The 23,273-nt window shown below is 50.0% G+C and overlaps 1 protein-coding gene across 1 annotated transcript; it reads left to right on the top strand.

Moving 5' to 3' along the window:
- The first annotated feature begins 6,700 nt into the window (after positions 1–6,700).
- Positions 6,701–23,210, top strand: EPHB6 (EPH receptor B6). The gene is made up of 19 exons (XM_031665894.1): positions 6,701–6,815; positions 12,465–12,607; positions 14,291–14,415; positions 14,533–14,734; positions 15,353–15,417; positions 15,688–16,456; positions 17,184–17,339; positions 17,672–18,028; positions 18,193–18,317; positions 18,697–18,814; positions 19,693–19,852; positions 20,127–20,179; positions 20,370–20,489; positions 20,620–20,867; positions 21,100–21,273; positions 21,919–22,068; positions 22,309–22,502; positions 22,622–22,777; positions 22,889–23,210. The coding sequence occupies exons 4-19, from the start codon at positions 14,635–14,637 to the stop codon at positions 22,995–22,997; spliced, it is 3,054 nt and encodes a 1,017-aa protein (XP_031521754.1). The 5' UTR covers positions 6,701–6,815; positions 12,465–12,607; positions 14,291–14,415; positions 14,533–14,634; the 3' UTR covers positions 22,998–23,210.
- Positions 23,211–23,273: the final 63 nt, after the last annotated feature.

The following is a 23,273-nucleotide window of genomic DNA, read 5'->3' as shown; positions in this document are numbered from 1 at the left end:
TTCATTTGTATTGTCGCTGATGGTTGCATTGCTATTTGAAAAGTGAAATGGTCCAGTGTCCCCAAAATATTGTGTCTTTTTATTTAAGACACAAAAAAATTGTGTTTTCTTTTACATAAATGTTTCTAGAAATGCAATAGACAACAGTTTATTTATGTATATTATGAAATGGGAGAGAGATTTTTTGCCACATGAAGAAATTCCATGATGTACTTATTCCAATGACTTACCATAGAAATTATTCTGGAATATTATGCTTATTAAGACCTTGTACTTGGTTTGACATCTGTCACTTTAATTATGTTTTCTATATTTTAAAGCTTTCTTGTTATCTTTTATCTATTTTGCTTTTGGATGAAGGAACCATGTCCATTTGCTTTTATCTTTTATCCATGACTTGTGAGGTCAACACCCTATTTTAAAGATAATATTTCATGATTATCTTAGAACATTAAAATTCTTTTACCTAATTGTGTCTGCAATAACTATTGACTTCCTCTGATGGATGTCAAGGAATTTTTCACTGATGACATCCCTGTCTTTGCTATTTCTCTTTTATATTTTGCATTATGTCAACCTGGATATTTAAAATATTCTTTTAAAAGCAGACTTTCTTACTACACTTAAATATGATATTTTACTTTCCTCGTCATAATTACGCTCAATTACTTAATTTTCCTCTTACTATTGATTCATGATTTGCAAGTTTGTATTTTGCTTTGTGTTTTATTTATCCTACAATTTTAGATAGTTTAAGTGATTATAACCACTTTTTCTCAATCACAACTTCCCTAATGAAGAATGCAATTGCTTATTCATCTCTTAATTGTTCAGAGCACATTTTGTAATGCATCTTGCTGGAAAACAGACTTGAGTGGCAAATTTTCTAAGAATTGCAGATTTGAAAATGGCCTCATCTTGCCTTTTGAAAATAATTAGCCTTTGGCTAAAGATCTAATGTTTGAGTCTGTATCTATTAGAGATGTGTGAAGTTGCAAGTAACACAAATTGCAATCACAGGTGTTTATTTTCCTCATACAACAAGAAGTCTAGAGGTATATTGTCGCTAGCCTTGGCTCAGATGCCAAAACGGTGCTGGAGCTCCAGTCCTAATGTCTGTGGTAGACAGAATATTGGTCCCAAAGATGTCCACATCCTAATCACTGGGACCTGTTAATACGCTCATTTACATAGCAAAGGAAAATGAAGGTTGCTAATCAGTTAACCTTGAGATGGGGAGATTACCCTGGATTATCCCGGCCAGCCCGACATAATCACAGAAGTTCTTAAAAGCGGAAGAAGAGGCCGGGCACAATGGCTCACGCCTGTAATCCCAGCACTTTGGGAGGCCAAGGCGGGCGGATCACGAGGTCAGGAGATCGAGACCATCCTGGCTAACACGGTGAAACCCCGTCTCCACTAAAAATACCAAAAATTAGCCGGGCGTGGTGGCGGGCGCCTGTAGTCCCAGCTATTCGGGAGGCTGAAGCAGGAGAATGGCGTGAACCCAGGAGGCAGAGCTTGCTGTGAGCCGAGATCGCGCCACTGCACTCCAGCCTGGGCGACAGAGTGAGACTTCGTCTCAAAAAAAAAAAAAAAAAAAAAAATCGGAAGAAGAGAGTGAGAGGAACAGCAGCAGAAGGACTTAGCCGATATTGCTGAATTTGAAGATAAAGGAGAAGACCTCAAACTAAGGAATACGGTGGCTTCCAAGAACCACACTGGGAAAAGCTAGGAAACAGACCCTCCTTAGTGACTCCAAAAGGAACACAGCCCTACCAGCACATGGATTTTAGCCCACGGAGGTCCACCTCTGACTTCTGGCCTTTGGAACTGTAAGATAATAAGTAAGTGTTGTTTTCAGCCACTAAGATTTTTTCTGGTATTGATAGACAAACAATACAATGTTCATTTTTATTTCAAAGCAAGACAAAGGAGAAAGGGCCGTGCCAGGGAATTTGATTATTGCCGGGAATTCTAAATTTAAGTTTAGAATTCCCTGGCTAATTTTCATATTTTTAGTAGAGACAAGGTTTCACCATGTTGGCCAGGCTGGTCTCGAACTCCTGAATTCAGGTGATCTACCCACCTCAGCTTCCCAAAGTGCTGGGATTACAGGCATGAGCCACCACACCCCGCCTGTTACGTTTTTCTTCCCCCGCCCCCATCCCTTTTTATCTCAACCTTTTAATATAGCTTCCACACCTGCTTTTAACTCATTAAGAATATAAAGTGAAGACTTTTTCTTTGAACTCTTACATCTTCATTCCTTTTCTAGTTTGTTTCAGATTTTTAAAAGATCTCAAGTGTTGTCGTTGCTGTTTATTGATTCTTGTTGTTGACTAATTCCGCTTTGTTGGTGGTGCCTTAAGTTCTGATGGGATAGATTCTCAGAATCCATTTGAATGTAGAGAGAGACGTATACCAAAGACAAGAGAATATGGGAACCAGGAAATGTGTGAGCCACATCTACAAGTAGAAGGCAGATCTTGTAGAAATGCAGGCCACCCTTGCAGTTTAGGAAATGCAAATGTTTTCAGAGAGCACTGTCTGGAGGCGGAGCTCCGGAAATAGACTGCATTCTACTGGAAGAGCCGACCAGGGGGCCATCTGCTCCACGTCATAGATCATCCCATCTCCTATATGCACCTGAATGGAAAAGACACAAACCAGGAAAGGAGCAGAGAATGGTGTGGAGTGTTGATCACTTCTGCTCTGCATCTGAGGACTGCCCAAAATCTTATTAAAATCTAGAATGTTTTCAAGTCCTATTGTCTGTATGGGTAACTGCAAAGGATTTATTTTTCTTTTGGGATCGTGTCACGGTTATTTTAGAAAGAAGACACTCCTGGCATTTCCCTTCACTCCACTAACTTCCTGGGAACCATCTTTGAGCATTAAACCTATGTAAAGACAATGGTCTGGAGGAAAATACCAGCAAGTATATCCTATAAAAAGGAGATGGAAATCTTTGTTGATTGCAGGGAAAAATGTAGATTACTGTGATCATTTTGTCTCATTTGTGGCAGAGGCTGCTGGTTCCCTGGCTAATACTCTTTCTTTCTTCCTCTCTTATGTTTAACAGCTTTAATTTTATTTTGTGCAGCATGTATTTTGCAGGTTTCAAGCAGGTAGGGGTGGTCATGTGACACTGTCCTGGCCAGTAAGACATATGAAGTCACTGAATGGATCTTCCAGAAAGGTTCTGTGAACAGTGCTAACTCAGCTGGGTGTAGCACTTTAATCCTGTTCCCTTCTTTTTCTTGCCTGAAATTTGGAGACCTTGTAGTTGGAGCTCTGGCTAAAATGTCGACAATCTGAGAACAAGCCCTCATCCTAAAGTTGGAGTCTTATTGACTTGGAGCCTTCGTAGTATTTCTGTGTTATCTAATTTGTTTAAACCACTGTTGTACAACTTTTCTGTTACATATAGCTGACGTCAACCCCTAACTGAGAGAAGAGCCATCCTCTTTGTCTTGGAGGCACTCATATCTCTGAATACCTTTTTATTATTGCATGGTTAAAGTAATATCAAAGTGTAAGACTATGATGGGTAAACTTTAATACCACCATGAAGGGTATCCATTACCCTTGGTCTACAAATCAGTTGCAATCTAGGTTTCACTTTCAAACAAACCAGTAACATAGGAGAATTTTTGAACACCCTAGAAGTTTCTGAACAGAAAACAATAAAAGCTTTAGTTGTACAAATGGGCATTTAATACTTCCATTGGTAAAGTGTTTGCAGACTAGACTCCAGTTTTTAGGAAGTACAACTGCACCTGGAGGCCACAAAGCCTCAAGACAGTTCAGTGAAGGGCCTGAGCCCTGTGAGGTCATGCATCGGGAGCTATAACTAATGTTTTGGAATAAGAGATCAGGGACTCAGGGGACTCCTTTATGGCTTTTTACTAGAATTTTGATCAGTGAAATTACTTGTAAAGCTCTTTGTTTATGACAACATCAGCTTACATTAGCTGTTCTAAGGGGAAATAAGGAAGAAGAAAACTGCACATCCTAGGGGAGCGAGAAAAGCCCAAGAAGGAGGCAAAAACTCAGGAAAAAATGAGGCAGAACCAATCTAGGAGCCTTTCTATCTCACCTGGAGTTTTCTACACAGCAGTTCCTTTTGGCTCCAAATTTACATAATCGATTGTGTGTGCTGGAAATGATGAATTCTATGAGCCACAAACTTTTTAGGTCCTGCCCATTAGCACAGAACGTCAAAATATATACATATATGTGTGTGTGTGTGTATATATATATATATACACAGGCATCAGCCACCGTGCCCAGCCACATAGAAAAAGTTTAAATATTATTTTTTATTGATTCATTCTATAATACTTCCAAGCACCTGGAGTGTCCCAGGCACCAAACAAATTATAGCAAAAAACTTACATTAAACTTTAAAAAGGAATTCATTACTTTGCTTTTTAATAGCTGCAGGTTGCAGCATACTTTAACAAGGCATTCTATGCTGTCCACCTACCATTAAAACTTGCTTTGATAAGATATAGGTATTTAGGATGCAAAGCTGACTAATCACAAATTTAAATCTCTTTGCTTCCTGAGTACAACGACACTTCCTTTGAAAACTAGATGCCTCTCAAATTTTATTAACAAGACAAATATAACTAATTACATAAGCCTTGAGCAGCAGAAACTTCATTTCATATTATAGTCACCTAATATGAGGTATATCATGCAATAGAAAAGAATGCAGGTATTTTTACTGTATGTCAATACAAGACATGTTGCAAATTACTACAGGAATTTCTGGGTTTTATAAAGTAACAACTACAGTTTGGTTTTGTCCATATTTTTATTTTAACATAATCTAGTTATGTGTCTTTAAGTTTTCAATATAACCATAGATGTCTAGCCATCAGGCATGTGAATGTATGAGTCACATAATTCCACGTACAATGCAAATTCCGTTTCTTTGCAGAAGTCTTTGAAAGTCTTGGAGATAACTAATCAGAAAATGAAGGAAGCCCTCCACCACTGAGTTTCAGGGCAAAGGGAAGAAACAAGATAAAGCAGAACGTCAGTACAAGTGGAATTATTAATGACGTTCAAATGCAGAAGCATTAAATACTATCAGGCTTATTTATTGACTCCTGATACTAAGAGTGAACAACCCCCTGGCCAAGTGGGAACTTGTTCGGTAGCCTTTATCTTTCTATCACTTATTCAGTCAATTCATTAAAGCCTGTTTGTCTCTCCCAGGTGACTCTTACTGAGTTTCATTGTTTTGTTTATTGTGTTTGTTGGCTCATAGATCTCTTTCACAATTTTCTTCGGCTTCTGAATGCTCTTTAAGTACCACTTTTGATCAGCCCATTTGCAGCTAGTGCTTTAATAAACATGTCTTTGAATAAATCAAAGAAGCAGGAGAGCAAGATGGGACAAGGCGATACGGGGAGAAAAGGGGGCAAAGGGAATTGCACCGGGTGCTTGTGTTCCCTGGAAAAACCAGCAGGTGGTAGCAACACTTCGTGGGAAAGCCCCAGCCCAGCTCTGTAGGACCCAAACAATAGACCCCAAATTCCCGTCCTCGGCTAGAGAAGGGGTTAGAGGTGGGCGGAAACATTTTTCCTCGTGGCGCCCCCACGGTTCCTCAACCCTGCCTCCAGGCGCCAGCTGAGAGCACCTTGCACCGCCCCTCCTCACCGCAGGGAGGTTCTCTCCGGAGCGCGGGCGAGGGAGGAGGCACCCAGAGGTGCAGCGACTTGCCCAAGCCATGTCAGAGCCAGGCACACAACAGCACTTCCCCTTTTCAACCCGACTGCCCGGCCCCTTGGGGAGGGTGGATGGAGGGAGGTTCGACTCAGAAGCCCCAACGTTGACCAAGATTCAGACACGAAAAGAGAGAAGAGTTCCAGGCTAGCACAGCGACGCGTTCATACCCAGACGCCCCCCTCTCCCGCTGCCTGAGCTCCCCCCACCACCGCCAGTACTCTCCCAGATTTCTCAGTTTGTCTTTCCCTCCACCCCCTGCTTTTCCTTCCTTCTCTCTTGCTCAGCTCACGCCCACCTTAGTTCAAAGCTGAGTAGGAGCCCCACTGTTTTAGTTCCTAGAGTTAAAGCCGAAGAGGAGGGAGGCGCGAGGGGGTGTGTGCGGGGCTCTGCCCTGCCCTGAACTGTTACTGTCCGCCAGTTGCGCCTCGCTCCGCGGGTGTCCGACCCGAGCCCGAGCCTGAGCCCGGGGGCTTTACAGACAGCCTCTTCCCTTCCCACTTCCTGCAGGCGCCCCACGCGTGCGATCCTCCTGGCCCAGACCCGCGGGAGGAGGCCGCCCCCTTCCCGGCGCACAGGCGGGGCCCCGGGCGCGCCCCGCGTCTCCCCCGCGCGCCTGGGCGGAGGAGCGGGCGCCGCGCACTCATCGCCTAGGCCGGGAGGGCGGGCTCGGCTCCCCGGAAGAGGGGAGTGGGAAGGCGGCCAAAGGAGCTGAAGGGGCGGGCCGGGCCGGCCTGGGAGGCGACGAGGAGGGGGCGGGCCGGGCTGCGCTCGCTCCAGCCGCGGCTCTAGAGCAGCGGGCGGCGCGGGACCCGGGACCCAGCTTGGCGACGGCGATCGCGACGCGGGCCCCCAGGGTCTCCCGGTGCCCCACCTCTGGAGTAGCCCCTGCCGCCGGCCTCAGGTCCACCCCGGAATCCCAGGGACTTGCGGAGCCGAATAGACTCGGGCCGGGTGCAACGGGGTCCCCGGACTGGAGAAGACGCGGGTGGCACCGTGCGAGCTCGAGGAGCCCCGCTGCACTGCGAGGCCTCGGGGGGCGCAGACCTGCAGAGACTGCGGCCAACGGGAAGGTGAGCCCGCGGGGGTTAGCAGACGGGGTTGTGGGATTCGGGGACAGTATGCTTGGGGACAGATGAATTAAGATTTGCAAGAGTAAAGGGGCTCCCCAGCCCCTAGGTGGCTTCCTGGGGGAGTACTGAGGATCCTTCCTCAAGGCCAGTGTGGGGTTCATGAAGGGTGAGGAAACGGTCAGCCTGACTGCTCCCCTCTCACTCCACTCTGACCAGGCATCATTGACACCCCATTACCCTTGCTGTTAGGACCCCCCAGTTGCGTTCCCAGACATTGTCCTCTGGCTCTGGCTTGGGAGTCCTAATCTGGGAGGGTCCTCGCAGAGACTAAGCTCCAAGCTTGGAACAGGATTGCTACCCCTCTGACTCCAGTGGCATCACTACAATCCCCTTGGAGGTGGGAGGAGTCAGGAGGCTGACCACACACCTGTCCCCTGCTCCCCACTCCCAGCCCCATGACCACAGTTAAGCCTTGGAGGTGGAAGGAATGCTTGGTTCCTGCTGCCCAGCCATCACCCCCAACGTGCAACCAAAGTCTATTGCGTGCTCCTGCCCCAGCTCCACCCTCGCTCTGCTCCCTCCATCTGGGTGCTTGGCCCTGCTTGCCCCACACCCCCACCCACCGATCTTGGCCGTCTGGCACTCTCTCTCCTCCCATCCCTGGGGGAGCTGGCATGGACCCAGCATAGCAATGTTGTAATGTCCCTGGCAGTGCCCATGGATCGGAGCGGCTGGGCCTGTTCCCAATCAGTTAACCCAGGTCCTCCACCCGCGGGGGGAACTTGACTGAGGCTCTAGGAGGGAAGATGCTGGTCCTGAGCTGAGAGACTAGTGGGAGGGAGCTGTGTGGGGCTGTTAGTAGACCACAGAAGCTGCCCAAGTAATGGAGCATTGGAGCATTGAGGCTTCTGAGTGCTGCTCAGTGGGGCCACTTGGCTTTTTCAGGGCAATGGGCCTTTTTTCTCAAAGGAAGATTAGGGTGGGGGTGCCTACGTACTTACCTGGTGGCCTCAGAAGGAGGACTTGTTCGGAGTCTGTTACTCCATTCAGGGTGCAAGAAGATGGCTGGCAATGACGCTGAGTTACCAGAATGCTGGGCAGCAACAGGCTGGGATGGGCCGAGCGTGGGAAAGGCAGGATCCTCCTTCCGGGACCGCTGTTCTGCTATCACCCTGTCCTGAGCCTGGGCCTTAGACCCTGAGTTCCCACCCCACTCCCCACTCTAGGTGAAGGAGGGTGGCAGGTTCTGGAGGGTTTGGGAAGCCTCAGGTTTCCCTTCCTTTACCCACCCCCCACCCCATCCCCCCCTCCCCCCACCCATCCCCAGGTGTTTCTGCAGAAGCACCTCCTGGGGCCAAGAGCAACTCACAGCCAGACTGAGGGTAGAGCAGGGCCCAAGGTGAGGAACAAGAGCCCATAGAACCACTCCGGAACCAGCACTGATGTGCATCTTCTGCCACAGGAAAGCAACAACCCTCCTCTACACAGACGGCATCTGCTCCCGCCCACCTCACCTCATACACATTTCCTTACACACTCCGCCAGGTAGACACATCTTCAGGCACTGCTGACGCAGGTGCTACTCCTGGCACTCAGGGGCTTTCTTCCACAACCTTCCACTTACTCATCTCTCAGGCACATTTGCCTCCTGCCCCAACACCCTCCCTTATGCTCTTTTCCAGAGCCACGCATGTCCCCGTCAGTGCACCGAGTGGCTCATTCTAAGTGGCTGTCTGGCTAGACCTAGACACTGCCTGCATCTTAAAAGCCTCCCCCAGCTCCACAGCCTGGGAGTGGGAGGCACGTTTGTCTGAGTCACAGTGCTCTGGGGTACATTCTGAGGGGCTGGAGGCCTCCAGGGACACAGGACTGTCCTCTGCTAGGTAACCTCCAAATTGGCCTCTGCAGCCAGGGAAGCAGGGGATAGAAGAGCCGGAGGACAGCCACCTCCTCACTGTCTGTCCTGGATGCCTCCATAAAGCCTGATGATGGGATCCTTCTCAAGGCAGGAGGCCAGAGCACGAAGAGATCTCCAAGGTGGAGATTAAAGGATAGAGGCTTCAGCATTAAACTGAGCAAGGATTATACTGGAATTTCCTGGGCGTTTAACAGCTGTGAAACAGGATGGGGGATAGGGCCTGTGGTACTGACCCCTCCCACACAGACTTGGTGGCTCACAGGTGTAAGGACCAGCCCAGCAACCACACCAGACCTAAAACCTCGAGCCCCTTTGCCCTCGAGACTGTTCTGTCCCTACTGGACTCTGCAGCCTGCTTTGTCTCACTAAATTGTTCCTGTCTGGGCTCGCTTTGGGGCCATGCCCTTTACTATGTGTTCCCAGCGGAAAGTCCCCTGGGTTCCCCTCTGTCCCTTCATAGCCTCATCCCTTTGCTTGACATCATTGAAGAGAAGCATGCATGATGTCAGCAGTGGGACAGTTTGAACTTCTTGGGAGAGAAGCTTAAAGACTAGCCAGAGATAACAATTATTTTGCTTTTCTTGTTGGCATTATTTCACTCATTCATTCTCAGCTCCTACTGTATCTCCACCTCTACCTTCTTCTTATAGATGAACATTTCTGAATATTTTGAAACAGAAGGAAAAGGGTGTGGGGAGTGAATAAAATGTAAACATATGCTTATTTGTCTAGGTTTTACAAATATTTTTCTTTTTTGTTTAGATTTTAATTATGAGATTTTACGTTAATTATAAAAATAAGGTATGCTTACTGTAACAAGAAAAATAATTGAATTATGTATAAGACAAAATTATTGCCCCCACCTACAATCCTTCATTTCTACCTCCCACAGTAACCCATTTTAATGGCCTAATATGTCTTCTGCCTACCTTCCTCCAAGCTTATTTGGCTTACTTATTTAATCTTTAAAAATTCACTTTGTGGATTGAGGTACACAAACTATATTAAGTAAGCTTGATTTGCTCATGAAAGTATCATATTTAGCATTTAATTGGAACATAGTTAATTTTTAAAATTCTTACTGATTTACCAATGTAATTTACTTTTAAATCTTTCTTTTCTTTTCTTTGAGACAGAGTCTCACTCTGTCGCCCAGGCGGGAGTGCAGTGGCGCCATCTCAGCTCACTGCAACCTCCGCCTCCCGGGTTCACGCCATTCTCCTGCCTCAGCCTCCCCAGCAACTGGGACTACAGGTGCATGCCGCCACACCCGGCTAATTTTTTTTTTTTTTTTTTTTTTTTTTTTTTGTATTTTTAGTAGAGACGGAGTTTCACCATGTTAGCCAGGATGGTTTCGATCTCCTGACCTTGTGATCCACCCGCCTCGGCCTCCCAAAGTGAAATCCTTCATTTTTATAGCAACATAACTCGTAAACTATGCTTTGTAAGCTATGATTCCACAAATCTTTAATTTTTGTCAGTTTCTGAAAACAAAACACAACCTTGATACCTAAGAAATGGTCTTATTTTTGTAAACCAAAGAAATGTAGCAGGTTTGTGGATCTATTGTCTCCACTGTATCAAAAAGATATTAAGTGATATATCTATAAAAGAAGCTGAGAAAATATTATTAAGTCATAGACTGAAATTTTTGTTACCTGAAACTTTGTCTCATCAGTCTCATTTTCTCCACCATTATTTTATATTCACATTTCTGCTGCTTCTGGTTTTATATTTTTAAAACCTTATACACATCTGAAATGTGAATGTTTTTCTAAAGGAGATAGGTTCTTTTGCACATTCTTGTGTTAGAGAGTTTCTAAATACTGACCAGTTCCTTTTGTAAGTTGGAGGAGAGAGGATTCTCAAGCAGGCTGTGAGATAGGAGCAAGGGGCCTCTACTTGTAGAGGCTGCTTCCCATCTCTGTGGCAGGAGAGATGTACTGGCCTGTTCCTGGGATGCTCTCCTGGACCAAATGCAGAAGATGCTCCATGCCCACAACCATTGAAGACACTTTGAAAAATCAAGTTCTGAGTCCTGCTTACTTAGCATTCCAGGCATGTGGAGCAGCCGTGTTCTTGTCACTTATGTTTCTGCCTTTGAAATTGGCTTCAAAAGAATCTGCAGTGGTATGAATTTGCTGACAGCAATTTATTCCATATCTTAATAAAGCTTCCTTTTTCTTTATTTGGATTCCTGCAACAGGGACACACCCATATTCTTTTTATATATTAAAATTAAAAGTCTTGAATTTATCTGGTTTGTTCGATAAGCAAGAACTCACCTAACTTCCTAGTCTGACTCAGCAACAATTTTTTTTTTTTTCTGAAAAAATGTATTTATAACCTTCAGTCTTCTGGATCTGAATCTAAAAGAGGTCCTCATCAAACATTAGAAGTATCCTACTGGGTACTTTAAGATCCTCAACCATTTCTTTTTGATGACTATCTTTGTTCTTAGTAAAATTTCAAAAAATTGCTGAAGTGGCCATCCACAGGCAGTGTCTCCATTTTTCTTCTTTGCTTTATGCTGTTTCTTGATGGCAGAAGCTGAGCGGCCTTAACATGCATGTTTCATAATTGCTTTTGCTCTTTTTTGGATCTTCGGGAGGGAGGCCAGCTTCGTGTTGTCATTACGAGGCATGCTAAGGCTATGCAAGCACGCCCTATTGCAACCACAAGTGACTGTGTTCCTTGTAGTTCAGGTCATCAAAGCAAATATCTTGCTATTCATCTTCCAAAGTGTTCCATATTGGACAGCTGATATTATCTGCAGCGCATCTTTTCTATCGTGCTTGGCTGTCTTTCAAAATAATTCATTGAAATATTTCCAAAATATTTATTGTTCTTTCTTCATGATTATTTGTCTAGTTGTAAGCTTGAGAAGACACAGGGCTTACTATTTCTTCTTTGTACAGATTACAGAATCCATGTTCTGAGTGAAAGAAAGAGACTATTTTAAAGAATAACTTCTGGGCAAATGGTAAAATAGCCTTCATTGTTTAAAAACCTGCTGCTGGTGTTTTCTTTCCCTGTGAACAGTATTTCTTAGGACTCCGTGACTCTGGTTTGCTTCAGTGTGTTAAGCACGTCTCCAAATTAAGCCATTGAGAGTTTGGGGGGATGCACTTAAAACATAAATTACTTTAGGATATTTATTAAACAGCCATTGGTGATGGTGCCAAGGCTACAGAATTTAATAGCTATGCATACTTTTTACTTCATGATCTCCCCGTTCCTCTCCAAAGCATTTATTTCATCTGTGAAGGACCCTAGTAGCATTTCAGACATTTTTGCAAAGAACATTACTTAAGAGCAGTTTGCCATATGGAAATGCTCCTTGTCTCCATAGGCTGTAAATTGAACTCTCTATTTCACAAATAGGGTTGAAGATGTATAAAAGGTGAGTTTCAGGGGCTAGTTGGCAGGTGCCTACTCTACATCAGCCCACACGTATGTAGAAATGGTGTCTCTCCATGATAACTTCATGGAGAGCACAGCCCACAGTACCAGAAAAAAATTAGTAGGAATCAAATTACAATTTTCATATTCGTCACAATTAAAGTTTCATAGTTTGATTTTAGTTTTATGATAGTTTTCAACAATCCCAAGGCCATATATATCCAGGAAAAACAAATCACAACTTCTCTTCTAATTGACTTTTTTTTTTTCCTCTCAGTTCTATGTCTTTTGAGCAATCTGGGCAACATGTCTCTTTTTTTTCTTCACAGAAATAAAGGGATTATAGTGCTCTAGTCCACCCAATTCACAGACTTCTGAGACTCAGACACGAGGAGAGATAGAGAACCACCAATCTCTAGATCAACAAGCAAAGGAGGTGCCAAGGCTGTTTGTCTTCATTGTGACACTGGAGGTAGCTATTCCTTCCGTTCATTTGCTCGTGAGCTTAGTGGTGTGCCTTCTGAAGGCACAGGAGGGTTTTATAGAAGAGGTAGCTTACAACACAGTTCTGAGAAGGCATTATGAAGGTATGAGCACTATTTTGATTAACTTTACTAAACAGTTATTATCCTATAGTTTTAAATAAAATTTTAATGATTTAGTTGAAATAATAATACACATGCAAGAGTTTAAGAATGCAAAAATTTAAACGGATGCAATTAAAGAGAATACAATGAAAGTAAGCCTCTCTTGCGCTGGGTCTCAGTCCACTTCCTTTGCCTTTTTCACAGGTTTTGGATGCTCTTCCATAGATATCCTTCCATACATATGTATGTGTATATATCCTTCTTAACAAAGGAGAGCTTACTTTGCACTGTTCTCCACCGTCCCACTTTCACTTGGAAACAATTTTCATATCAGTGCATAAACAGTTGCCCACATTTCTTTCTAAGGATGTACCATAATTTTTAACCATCTTCCAATTGATGGACACTTAGTTTACAGCCTTTTCTCTTATAAACAATTTACAATTAATGTCTTTGTTCAAACATCTGCACAAACCCATACATGTGTACAGTACCTGAAGGACACATTCTTACAGTGTAGCTGCTAGGAAGATATTACCCAATTGTCCTCCCAAGAGAATATTCCAATTTGGACTCAAGCAGAGTATGTACAAGAGAACCTATTTCCCACACCGTCTCCAACATGGTAAAAATGGTGTCTTAGGCAACTGTGGCTGCCATAACAAAGTGTAATATCCAAGTAGCTTATACACAATAGAAATATCTTTCTCACAGTCTGGATGCTGGGAAGTCCAAGATCAGGGTGCCAGCATGGTCAGTTCCTGGCGAAGCCTCTCTTCTAGGTTTCAGACTGCGCTCTTCTTTGTTGTGTCCTCGAATGGCAGAAAAAGGGTGAGAAAGCCCTTTGGGGTCTCTTTCATCTGGGCACTAATCTCATGATTAGTGAGGGCTCCACCCTCACGACCTAATTACCTCCCAAAGGCCCCACCTCCTAATACCATCACCTTGGGAGTTAGGATTTCAACATATGAATGGGGGTGGGGGCACAAATATTCCTTCTATAACAAATGGCCTGTTGCTGTGGTTTTAACATGATTTCCTTTAAATGTGAGCAAACAAGAAGCATCTTTTCATATGTTAAAGCCATAGGGTTATTCTTCTGTAAGCTCTAGGAAAACATGCACCCCTTGGGGCACGAGGATCTTTGTTCACAAAGTGTATGCCAGACCTCCTTAGCTCTGCCCCTCCCTGCACTGTCTCATTTATCAGAGTGAAATCTTCATGCCTGTGTTCTTTCTGCATTTATTCTGGTCCCTTCCCTCCCATCATACCCCACAGCCATCTTCCTGTGTCCCTCCCGCTTCACTGCTTCACTGAAATTTCTAGAGGATCCAGGTCCATCGGGGGTGGGGCAATGTTGTGAGGATTCAATTCATGTGTCCATAGGATGGAGCAGCTTCTTAACCAGCTGCCTTTAATGAAAATCTTCTAACTTCCAATTCAGGGTGGCTATTGGAGGAAGGGAGGAGAGTAAATGAAGAGAAAGAACTGGAATAACCCCTTACAGGAAGAAAAAAAAAAAAAAAAAGGTAAGATTGACCCAGAAACACCCTCTGCTCCACTTCTAGGAGGGAGAGCTGTGAGAAATGAACACAGAGACAGGGTCGCACAGGGAGTAGGCATGAACACTCCAAGATGGCCAAATTTGCACGGGCTCAGGAGAGGCAGTACGCAACCTGGCTTCTGTCCCATGGTGGGTGCTGGGGCGATTTGAGAGCTGTAGGAGGAGACACAACTTTTGGAGCCTGGGCTGTATATGAAGAAACGCTTTCCTCCCATCTGCCTCTTCTGGTCTTGTGTGTCTCCTCAGGAACAAGCTTAGCTGTACATGCTGAGAGTCTTGCAAAAGCTGCAGCCCCACCCAGGAGCAGGGTGGTGGCTGGGGCGATGGTGGACACCCTGAAGATGCCCCATGGCTACTGAAGGGGCTGCTCAGTTAGTGAACAGAGTGGCGGGCATGGTTTGTAGCCTATGGGTGCTGCTCCTGGTGTCTTCAGTTCTGGCTCTGGAAGGTAAGAGGGAGGGGAGACAGGAGAAACCCGACCTGCCCTAGAGACCCAGTGCAAGGGGGAAGTGGGAAAGATTCAGAAAAGGTAGATAAGAGTGAAGGCATCCTGGCCGGGCGCGGTGGCTCAAGCCTGTAATCCCAGCACTTTGGGAGGCCGAGGCGGGTGGATCATGAGGTCAGGAGATCGAGACCATCCTGGCTAACACGGTGAAACCCCGTCTCTACTAAAAAATACAAAAAACTAGCCGGGCGAGGTGGCGGGCGCCTGTAGTCCCAGCTACTCGGGAGGCTGAGGCAGGAGAATGGCGTAAACCCGGGAGACGGAGCTTGCAGTGAGCTGAGATCCGGCCACTGCACCCCAGCCGGGGTGACAGAGCGAGACTCCATCTCAAAAAAAAAAAAAAAAAAGAGTGAAGACATCAATAAACGGAAAGGCATGGTGAGGATAATGAAGACCCACATCAGATTTGTCAGGGAAAGGACCCCGATGGACAGCGGTGCTCCTGCTGGCAAAGACATGGGCCCGGGCGGGGCATTCTTTTGTTCCCGGTGGGAATAGAGTACGGGCTGGCAGTGCTGGCTGGAGGCTTGGCCACTGTGTGCCCCTCTTATTTCTGGGCAGAGGTATTGCTGGACACCACCGGAGAGACATCTGAGATTGGCTGGCTCACCTACCCACCAGGGGGGGTGAGTGCCACTCTCATTCTGAACCTGAATCCCTTGTCCCTGCCCCTCCCTGTTCCCTGAAGAGTGGAATTCATGAAGGAAACCCTGGGTGAGGATTATGGGAAAAGGATCCCTCCCTCTAGAGCACCAAGATTTCAAGATATCCCCTATCTGCTTTACTTGTCATTAATTTTAAGTCCCATTGGAATAGATATGTCACCTTCCCTATACCCTCTACCTAGCCTTGCTTAAGCCGGGAGCCTCTAAAGCTTCTCCTGCCCCTTCCTGCAGTGGGACGAGGTGAGTGTTCTGGACGACCAGCGACGCCTGACTCGGACCTTTGAGGCATGTCATGTGGCAGGGGCCCCTCCAGGCACCGGGCAGGACAATTGGTTGCAGACACACTTTGTGGAGCGGCGCGGGGCCCAGAGGGCACACATTCGACTCCACTTCTCTGTGCGGGCGTGCTCCAGCCTGGGCGTGAGCGGCGGCACCTGCCGGGAGACCTTCACCCTTTACTACCGCCAGGCTGAGGAGCCCGACAGCCCCGACAGCGTTTCCTCCTGGCACCTCAAACGCTGGACCAAAGTGGACACCATTGCAGCAGACGAGAGCTTTCCCTCCTCCTCCTCTTCTTCCTCTGCAGCGTGGGCTGTGGGACCCCACGGGGCTGGGCAGCGGGCTGGACTGCAGCTGAACGTCAAAGAGCGGAGCTTTGGGCCTCTCACCCAACGTGGCTTCTACGTGGCCTTCCAGGACACGGGGGCCTGCCTGGCCCTGGTAGCTGTCAGGCTCTTCTCCTACACCTGCCCTGCTGTGCTCCGATCCTTTGCCTCCTTTCCAGAGACGCAAGCCAGTGGGGCTGGGGGGGCCTCCCTGGTGGCAGCTGTGGGCACCTGTGTGGCTCATGCAGAGCCAGAGGAGGATGGAGTAGGGGGCCAGGCAGGAGGCAGCCCCCCGAGGCTGCACTGCAACGGGGAGGGCAAGTGGATGGTAGCTGTCGGGGGCTGCCTGTGCCAGCCTGGACACCAACCAGCACGAGGAGACAAGGCCTGCCAAGGTGAGACCCTACTCCTCTTGCACTTGCCTGACACCTCCCACCCACCGGCAGCCTTTGGGCTCCTCTTCTGAACACCCCAAAATTCATTTCATCTGCAAAAGTCAGGAATAAGCCATCTTAGGAAAGGACCCCTATTTTCCCTAATTTTATTTCTTAAAGCACTCAAACTTGCTATCACCCACTCATCTGAAATTTCTGGAATCTTCTGGAGCCTTTCACGGCAATTGCCTTCTCCTAAGTCTCCAGGCCTAAGAAGTGATGGAGACCAAAAGGAGTTTAGCTCCAGCTCCAGGGTTACTGTGGAATGGAATCCTTTGGTTCCCATTCGCCCTTCTGTTGGGAGGGTCCCTGCCTCGCAGGGCCAGGTGACAGGGACGCAGGTAGAGGAAGGCAGTGGATGGCAGCTAGGGAGAATGACTGCAGCAGCAGGCCTCCGCAGAGGGAGCTTATGCAATAAGCCGGGAACACCCACATCTGGCACTGGGCCTGTCTGTAGCCCCCACGGCACCTCACTTTCTCCATCCATGGAAAAGCAATTCTGTCCCAGCAAATAGCAGAGGAAATCTCTGCCTGAGGGAAGACAGGGTAGGGTTCAGTCTTGGAAGAAAAGGAGAACCAGCTCTGGGGAAGAGAAGGCTGCGAGGATAACTGCCTGCTGTGTGTTGGAAGCTCAGGGTGGGTGGACAGAGGGAGTGTGACGCCCCTACTCTCCTCTCTGCCTCCTCAGCCTGCCCACGGGGGCTCTATAAGGCTTCTGCTGGGAATGTTCCCTGCTCACCATGCCCTGCCCGCAGCCACGCTCCCAATCCAGCAGCCCCAGTTTGCCCCTGCCTGGAGGGCTTCTACCGGGCCAGTTCCGACCCACCAGACGCCCCCTGCACTGGTGAGTTCCTCACCCAGCCCTGCAATGGGAAAGAGACTGGGAGAGGGGCCAGAAGTTTGGGGAGCAGGCAACACTGGGGGATCTTTGCATTTGGAGTGACTTGTTTTTCCCCTGTTTTCTTGGCTTCCTCCCCTCCCTGTCCCCCCTCTTTTCTCTCCCTGACCCATTCTCCCCTGGGCCCATATCCTGCCTTTCTGGGCTACCACCACCCCATGCTCTTCTGTCTCCTCCCCTCTGGGCCACCCACCCTCCCCTGGCTCCTTCCTTCCTCAATCACCCCCATGACTCCTGCCCTCTTGGCCCTTGGACTACCACATCTTCCGGCCCCCCAGGTCCTCCATCGGCTCCCCAGGAGCTTTGGTTTGAGGTGCAAGGCTCAGCACTCATGCTACACTGGCGCCTGCCTCGGGAGCTGGGGGGTCGAGGGGACCTGCTCTTCAACGTCGTGTGCAAGGAGTGTGAAGGCCGCCAGGAGCCTACCAGCGGTGGTGGGGGCACTTGTCGCCGCTGCAGGGATGAGGTCCACTTTGACCCTCGCCAGAGAGGCCTGACTGAGAGCCGAGTGTTAGTGGGGGGGCTCCGAGCACATGTACCCTACATCTTAGAGGTGCAGGCTGTCAATGGGGTGTCTGAGCTCAGCCCTGACCCTCCTCAGGCTGCAGCTATCAATGTCAGCACCAGCCATGAAGGTGAGCCCTTTTCCTTGGCCTTTGGGATCCCCTGCCTCTGCTCCTTTGAGCCCCCTTCCCTACTCCTGATCTCCAGCCTGGTCCACCCATGCCGCCCTCCCCTCAAGGTTGACCCTGCTCCCAGTGACTCCTATCCCCCTAATAATTTTCCTTTTGCACTCTAGTGCCCTCTGCAGTCCCTGTGGTGCACCAGGTGAGCCGGGCATCCAACAGCATCACAGTGTCCTGGCCGCAGCCCGACCAGACCAATGGGAACATCTTGGACTATCAGCTCCGCTACTATGACCAGGTGCGCAGGAGGAGTTGGGGGTCCGCAGCAGGGCCGGCAGGAGCTCACAGTCCTCACGGTGGGGGCCAGAGGCGACCAGGTGCACAGGAGGAGTAGGGGGTCCGCAGCAGGGCCAGCAGGAGCTCACAGTCCCCACAGTGGGGGCCAGAGGTGACCAGGTGCACAGGAGGAGTAGGGGGTCCGCAGCAGGGCCGGCAGGAGCTCACAGTCCCCACAGTGGGGGCCAGAGGCTGAATGAGCAAGGAGAGGTGCCCAGAAGCCTGCAGCACTGGGCATGTGTCTGAGAGCCCTGTCAACCAGGGATGGTGGCTGGGGGCCTTAGGGGCAGAAGCAGGGGCAAGAGGGGGCCAGGCAGGGAGTGAATGGCTGTTACCCCCAGGCAGAAGACGAATCCCACTCCTTCACCCTGACCAGCGAGACCAACACTGCCACCGTGACACAGCTGAGCCCTGGCCACATCTATGGTTTCCAGGTGCGAGCCCGGACTGCTGCGACCCGGCCCTCGAGGGCAAGATCTGACCTGAACGCTTCCTCAAGGTGAGTGGGGGTAGGGGGCCGGATGGGCAGGTAAAGGCCCAAGTGGGTAGTGAGGAGGGGCCCAGGGACTGTCTGGCATGAGCTGCAGTCTTTCCAACCAGAAGTTCTGTGGGGAAGGAGGCTGCCTTTTGCTCAGCAGCTGACCTAGGGGCTCCTCGGGGAGGTGGAGAGTTGTAGGGGTATGTATGCATGCTGTGTGTGGATGTGGGAGGGCTACGGGCGTGTGTGTGTGTGTGTTGTGTGTGCCTGTGTGTGGATGTGGGAGGGCTGTGGGCGGGCGTGTGTGTGTGTTGTTGTGTGTGTGTGGATGTGGGAGGGCTGTGAAGTGTGTGTGTCCCTGTGTGTGTGTGGATGTGTGGGAGGGCTGTGGGCGTGTGTGTGTGTGTGTGTGTGTGTCCCTGTGTGGATGTGGGAGGAGCTGTACAGGCGTGTGTGTGTGTGTGTGTCCCTGTGTGTGTGGATGTGGGAGGGCTGTGGGGTGTGTGTGTGTGTGTGTGTTGTGTGTGTGTGCCTGTGTGTGGATGTGGGAGGGCTGTGGCGTGTGTGTGTGTGTGTCCCTGTGTGTGGATGTGGGAGGGCTGTGGGGGTGTGTGTGTGTGTTGTGTGTCCCTGTGTGTGGATGTGGGAGGGCTGTGAGCGCGTGTGTGTGTGTGTGTCCCCGTGTGTGGATGTGGGAGGGCTGTAGGGGTGTGTGTGCCTGTGTGTGGATGTGGGAGGGCTGTGAGCGTGTGTGTGTGTGTGCGCGCCTGTGTGTGGATGTGGAAGGTTTGCAGCATGTGCATGCGTGTTGTGTGTGCCTGTGGTGTGTGTGCGTGCCTGGGCACATGAACAAGCACCTATGAGCCACCTGGCCCACCTGTGACCCTGTCGGCTGGTCCCCCAGGGGAGCTGTCCTCCCAGCTTCCGGAGAGACTCTCCTTGGTGATTGGCTCCATCCTGGGGGCCTTGGCCTTCCTCCTGCTGGCAGCCATCACTGTGCTGGCGGTCGTCTTCCAGCGGTGAGTCCCCACCCCTGCCCAACTCTGCCCAGCGCCATTAACTCCACAGCCAAACCTCAAGTCCTGCCAAGTCCGGAGCCCCCAGCAGAAACCCCACACGGGTGCTCCTCCCATCAGCCAGCCCCTGCACGGGGCCCCACGTGGAGGTGGGCAGGAGGGCCAGACTGGTGTCCCCCTCCACAGACCAACTAAAGAGCAGTCTGTGAGGGTGACAAGGGGGCAGCAAGGGGGTGGAAATGGGAGCGTCATCCCCGGTCACCGTTTTGTCCCTCAGGAAGCGGCGTGGGACTGGCTATATGGAGCAGCTGCAGCAATACAGCAGCCCAGGTGGGGATGAGGAGAAGAAATGGGTGGGGCTGGGGAACACACGGGTGGGGCACATGGCAGGGAAGGCTGGATCCCCCCAAGATTGGGGGAGCTCGTTGGCACAATCTTCTGGAGGTAAGTGGGCATGTCTGGGGTGTGTGGCCAGCCCTGCTTGCACAACTCACTCAGAACATACTCCACACTCCTCCAGGACCTGGGGTGAAGTATTACATCGACCCCTCCACCTACGAGGACCCCTGCCAGGCCATCCGAGAACTTGCCCGGGAGATCGATCCTGCCTATATCAAGATTGAGGAGGTCATTGGGACAGGTACAGCAGGGGCAAGGCAGGGATCAGAGCGACGGGGCTCCCTTGTGGCCTCCCCTGGCCAGTCCCATCCAAACATAGCCAGGACGCTGTGAGCCTTGATCCCCACCCCAACCTCCACCTATTCTCCCAGGCTCTTTTGGCGAAGTGCGCCGGGGCCGCCTGCAGCCACGGGGACGGAGGGAGCAGACTGTGGCCATCCAGGCCCTGTGGGCCGGGGGCGCCGAAAGCCTGCAGATGACCTTCCTGGGCCGGGCTGCGGTGCTGGGTCAGTTCCAGCACCCCAACATCCTGCGGCTGGAGGGTGTGGTCACCAAGAGCCGACCCCTCATGGTGTTGACGGAGTTCATGGAGCTTGGCCCCCTGGACAGCTTCCTCAGGGTCAGTCCAGCCTGGGTGAAGGAGGAGGGTCCTGGGGTCAGGAAAGCTTCCAGGAGACAAGGTCCTATATCTTTGCTTCTTACCACCCCACCTTCCATGGTCTCTGTCCTTCCTTCCCAGGCCATTTTCTGATTCCACACCCTCCCCCTCTCATGCTGTTGTCTGCTGTGCAGTATGACGAGGTCTCCCTGTCTCCAGTCACTGACCTCTGCCCCCTGCCCCTGCCCCTCAGCAGCGCGAGGGCCAGTTCAGCAGCCTGCAGCTGGTGGCCATGCAACGGGGAGTGGCTGCTGCCATGCAGTACCTGTCCAGCTTTGCCTTCGTCCATCGCTCGCTCTCTGCCCACAGCGTGCTGGTAAATAGCCACTTGGTGTGCAAGGTGGCCCGTCTTGGCCACAGTCCTCAGGTGAGAGCACAGCCTTGGGGGCACATGCCCCAGCAGGTGCTGGGTGGAGGGGTGGTGAGCCGGAATCCGGGGTGGGCACCTCAGCTGGGATGTCATAGTCCCCGAAAGGAGGGAGGCTCTCCTGTGTGATGGGGGAGATGAAAGCCTAGGTGACCTCAGGGACCGAGACAAAGAAAGGGGATGAGGGAGGGGAGGAGACCTGCAACAATCTAGAACTACCCCCTGTCCTTCCCCCACTGTGGAGATTACAGAGACTCCAGAGTCAGCACAGCTGGGTACAAATTATGAACACTCTCCTCTCCGGCTCTGTGACCTTGGACAAGTTCACTTTCTCTAAGCCTCACCTTCTGCTTCTGTGAAATGGAGATAATATCATCCACCTTGAAGAGTTGTTATGAGGATTAAATGAAATGCTTGATGTAAAACCCTTAACATATCTGAGCACATAGTAGTTGCTCAATAAACGCGACTATTGCTTCTGCTTCTGTGAAATGGAGATGATATCATCCGCCTTAGAGGGTTGTTATGATGATTAAATGAGATGCTTGATGTAAAACCCTTGACATATCTGAGCACAAAGTAGTTGCTCAATAAACGTGACTATTGCTATGATTATTACTATTTGCTTTTGACTCTACCCCTCAGGGCCCAAGTTGTTTGCTTCGCTGGGCAGCCCCAGAGGTCATTGCACATGGAAAACATACAGCATCCAGTGACGTCTGGAGCTTTGGGATACTCATGTGGGAAGTGATGAGTTATGGAGAACGGCCTTACTGGGACATGAGTGAACAGGAGGTAAGCACCTACCTAGACACTGCTGATTTCCCACCCCGATCCCTCCCTGGTTGGAACATTCTAGTAGGACCTCCATTCTCTACTCCATTTGTATTCTAAGATCTCATGGCTCTTGGATTCCATATATTTGAGTTCCTTCTCCTCATGTTCCACCAGATTCCAGCCCACCCTCCTACCCAACAAAGTACTTCCCTCTACTAACAAAACTTCCCATCATCATAGTCTTCCTCTGACCCCCAGGTACTAAATGCAATAGAGCAGGAGTTCCGGCTGCCCCCACCTCCAGGCTGTCCTCCTGGATTACATCTACTTATGTTGGACACTTGGCAGAAGGACCGTGCCCGGCGGCCTCATTTTGACCAGCTGGTGGCTGCATTTGACAAGATGATCCGCAAGCCGGATACCCTGCAGGCTGGCGGAGACCCAGGGGAAAGGTCTGGAGCTTGGGGCTAGAGTCTGGGAAAGCCAGGGAGGGTAGATGCAAACCTAAAGAAAACTGAGGAGAGGGGCTAAGATGAAGAGACCTTGACCCTGCTTGCCCCTCCCCTCTTAGGCCTTCCCAGGCCCTTCTGACCCCCGTGGCCCTGGACTTTCCTTGTCTGGACTCACCCCAGGCCTGGCTTTCAGCCATTGGACTGGAGTGCTACCAGGACAACTTCTCCAAGTTTGGCCTCTGTACCTTCAGTGATGTGGCTCAGCTCAGCCTGGAGTAAGCAGGGAGTGGTGGGGTAGGGGGCGAATGCTCTGGGCCACTGGCTGGGGGTCGTACTGGGGATCTCGGAGAAGCTGGCCCAGAATTGATCCCCTCCCTCCCAACCAGAGACCTGCCTGCCCTGGGCATCACCCTGGCTGGCCACCAGAAGAAGCTGCTGCACCACATCCAGCTCCTTCAGCAACACCTGAGGCAGCAGGGCTCAGTGGAGGTCTGAGGCCACGGCAGCGTGCCGGGAAATGATGATGCCCGTGACTCAGGCCTGGACACTGGTCCGAGAAGGGACATGTGGGACGTGAGCCGGGCTCCAACAGCCTCTGTGAGAGATGCCCCACAGCAAACCCAGCCCTCCCGATGGCTGCATTCCCTGGTCCTCCGCCTCTCCACCAGCCCCCTCCTCATTAAAGGGAAAGAAGGGAATTTGCAAGTTCGGTGTGGTGAGGCCTCAGTCTGCAAGGAAGGGTGAGGGAGGCCTCGAACAAGGAACAGAGGG

The sequence above is a fragment of the Papio anubis genome, chromosome 4, assembly GCF_008728515.1.
Source record: "Papio anubis isolate 15944 chromosome 4, Panubis1.0, whole genome shotgun sequence".
In the NCBI taxonomy this organism is placed as follows: domain Eukaryota; kingdom Metazoa; phylum Chordata; class Mammalia; order Primates; family Cercopithecidae; genus Papio; species Papio anubis.
Note: the sequence above shows the minus strand (reverse complement) of the source record. Positions and strands in the feature narration are given on the sequence as shown.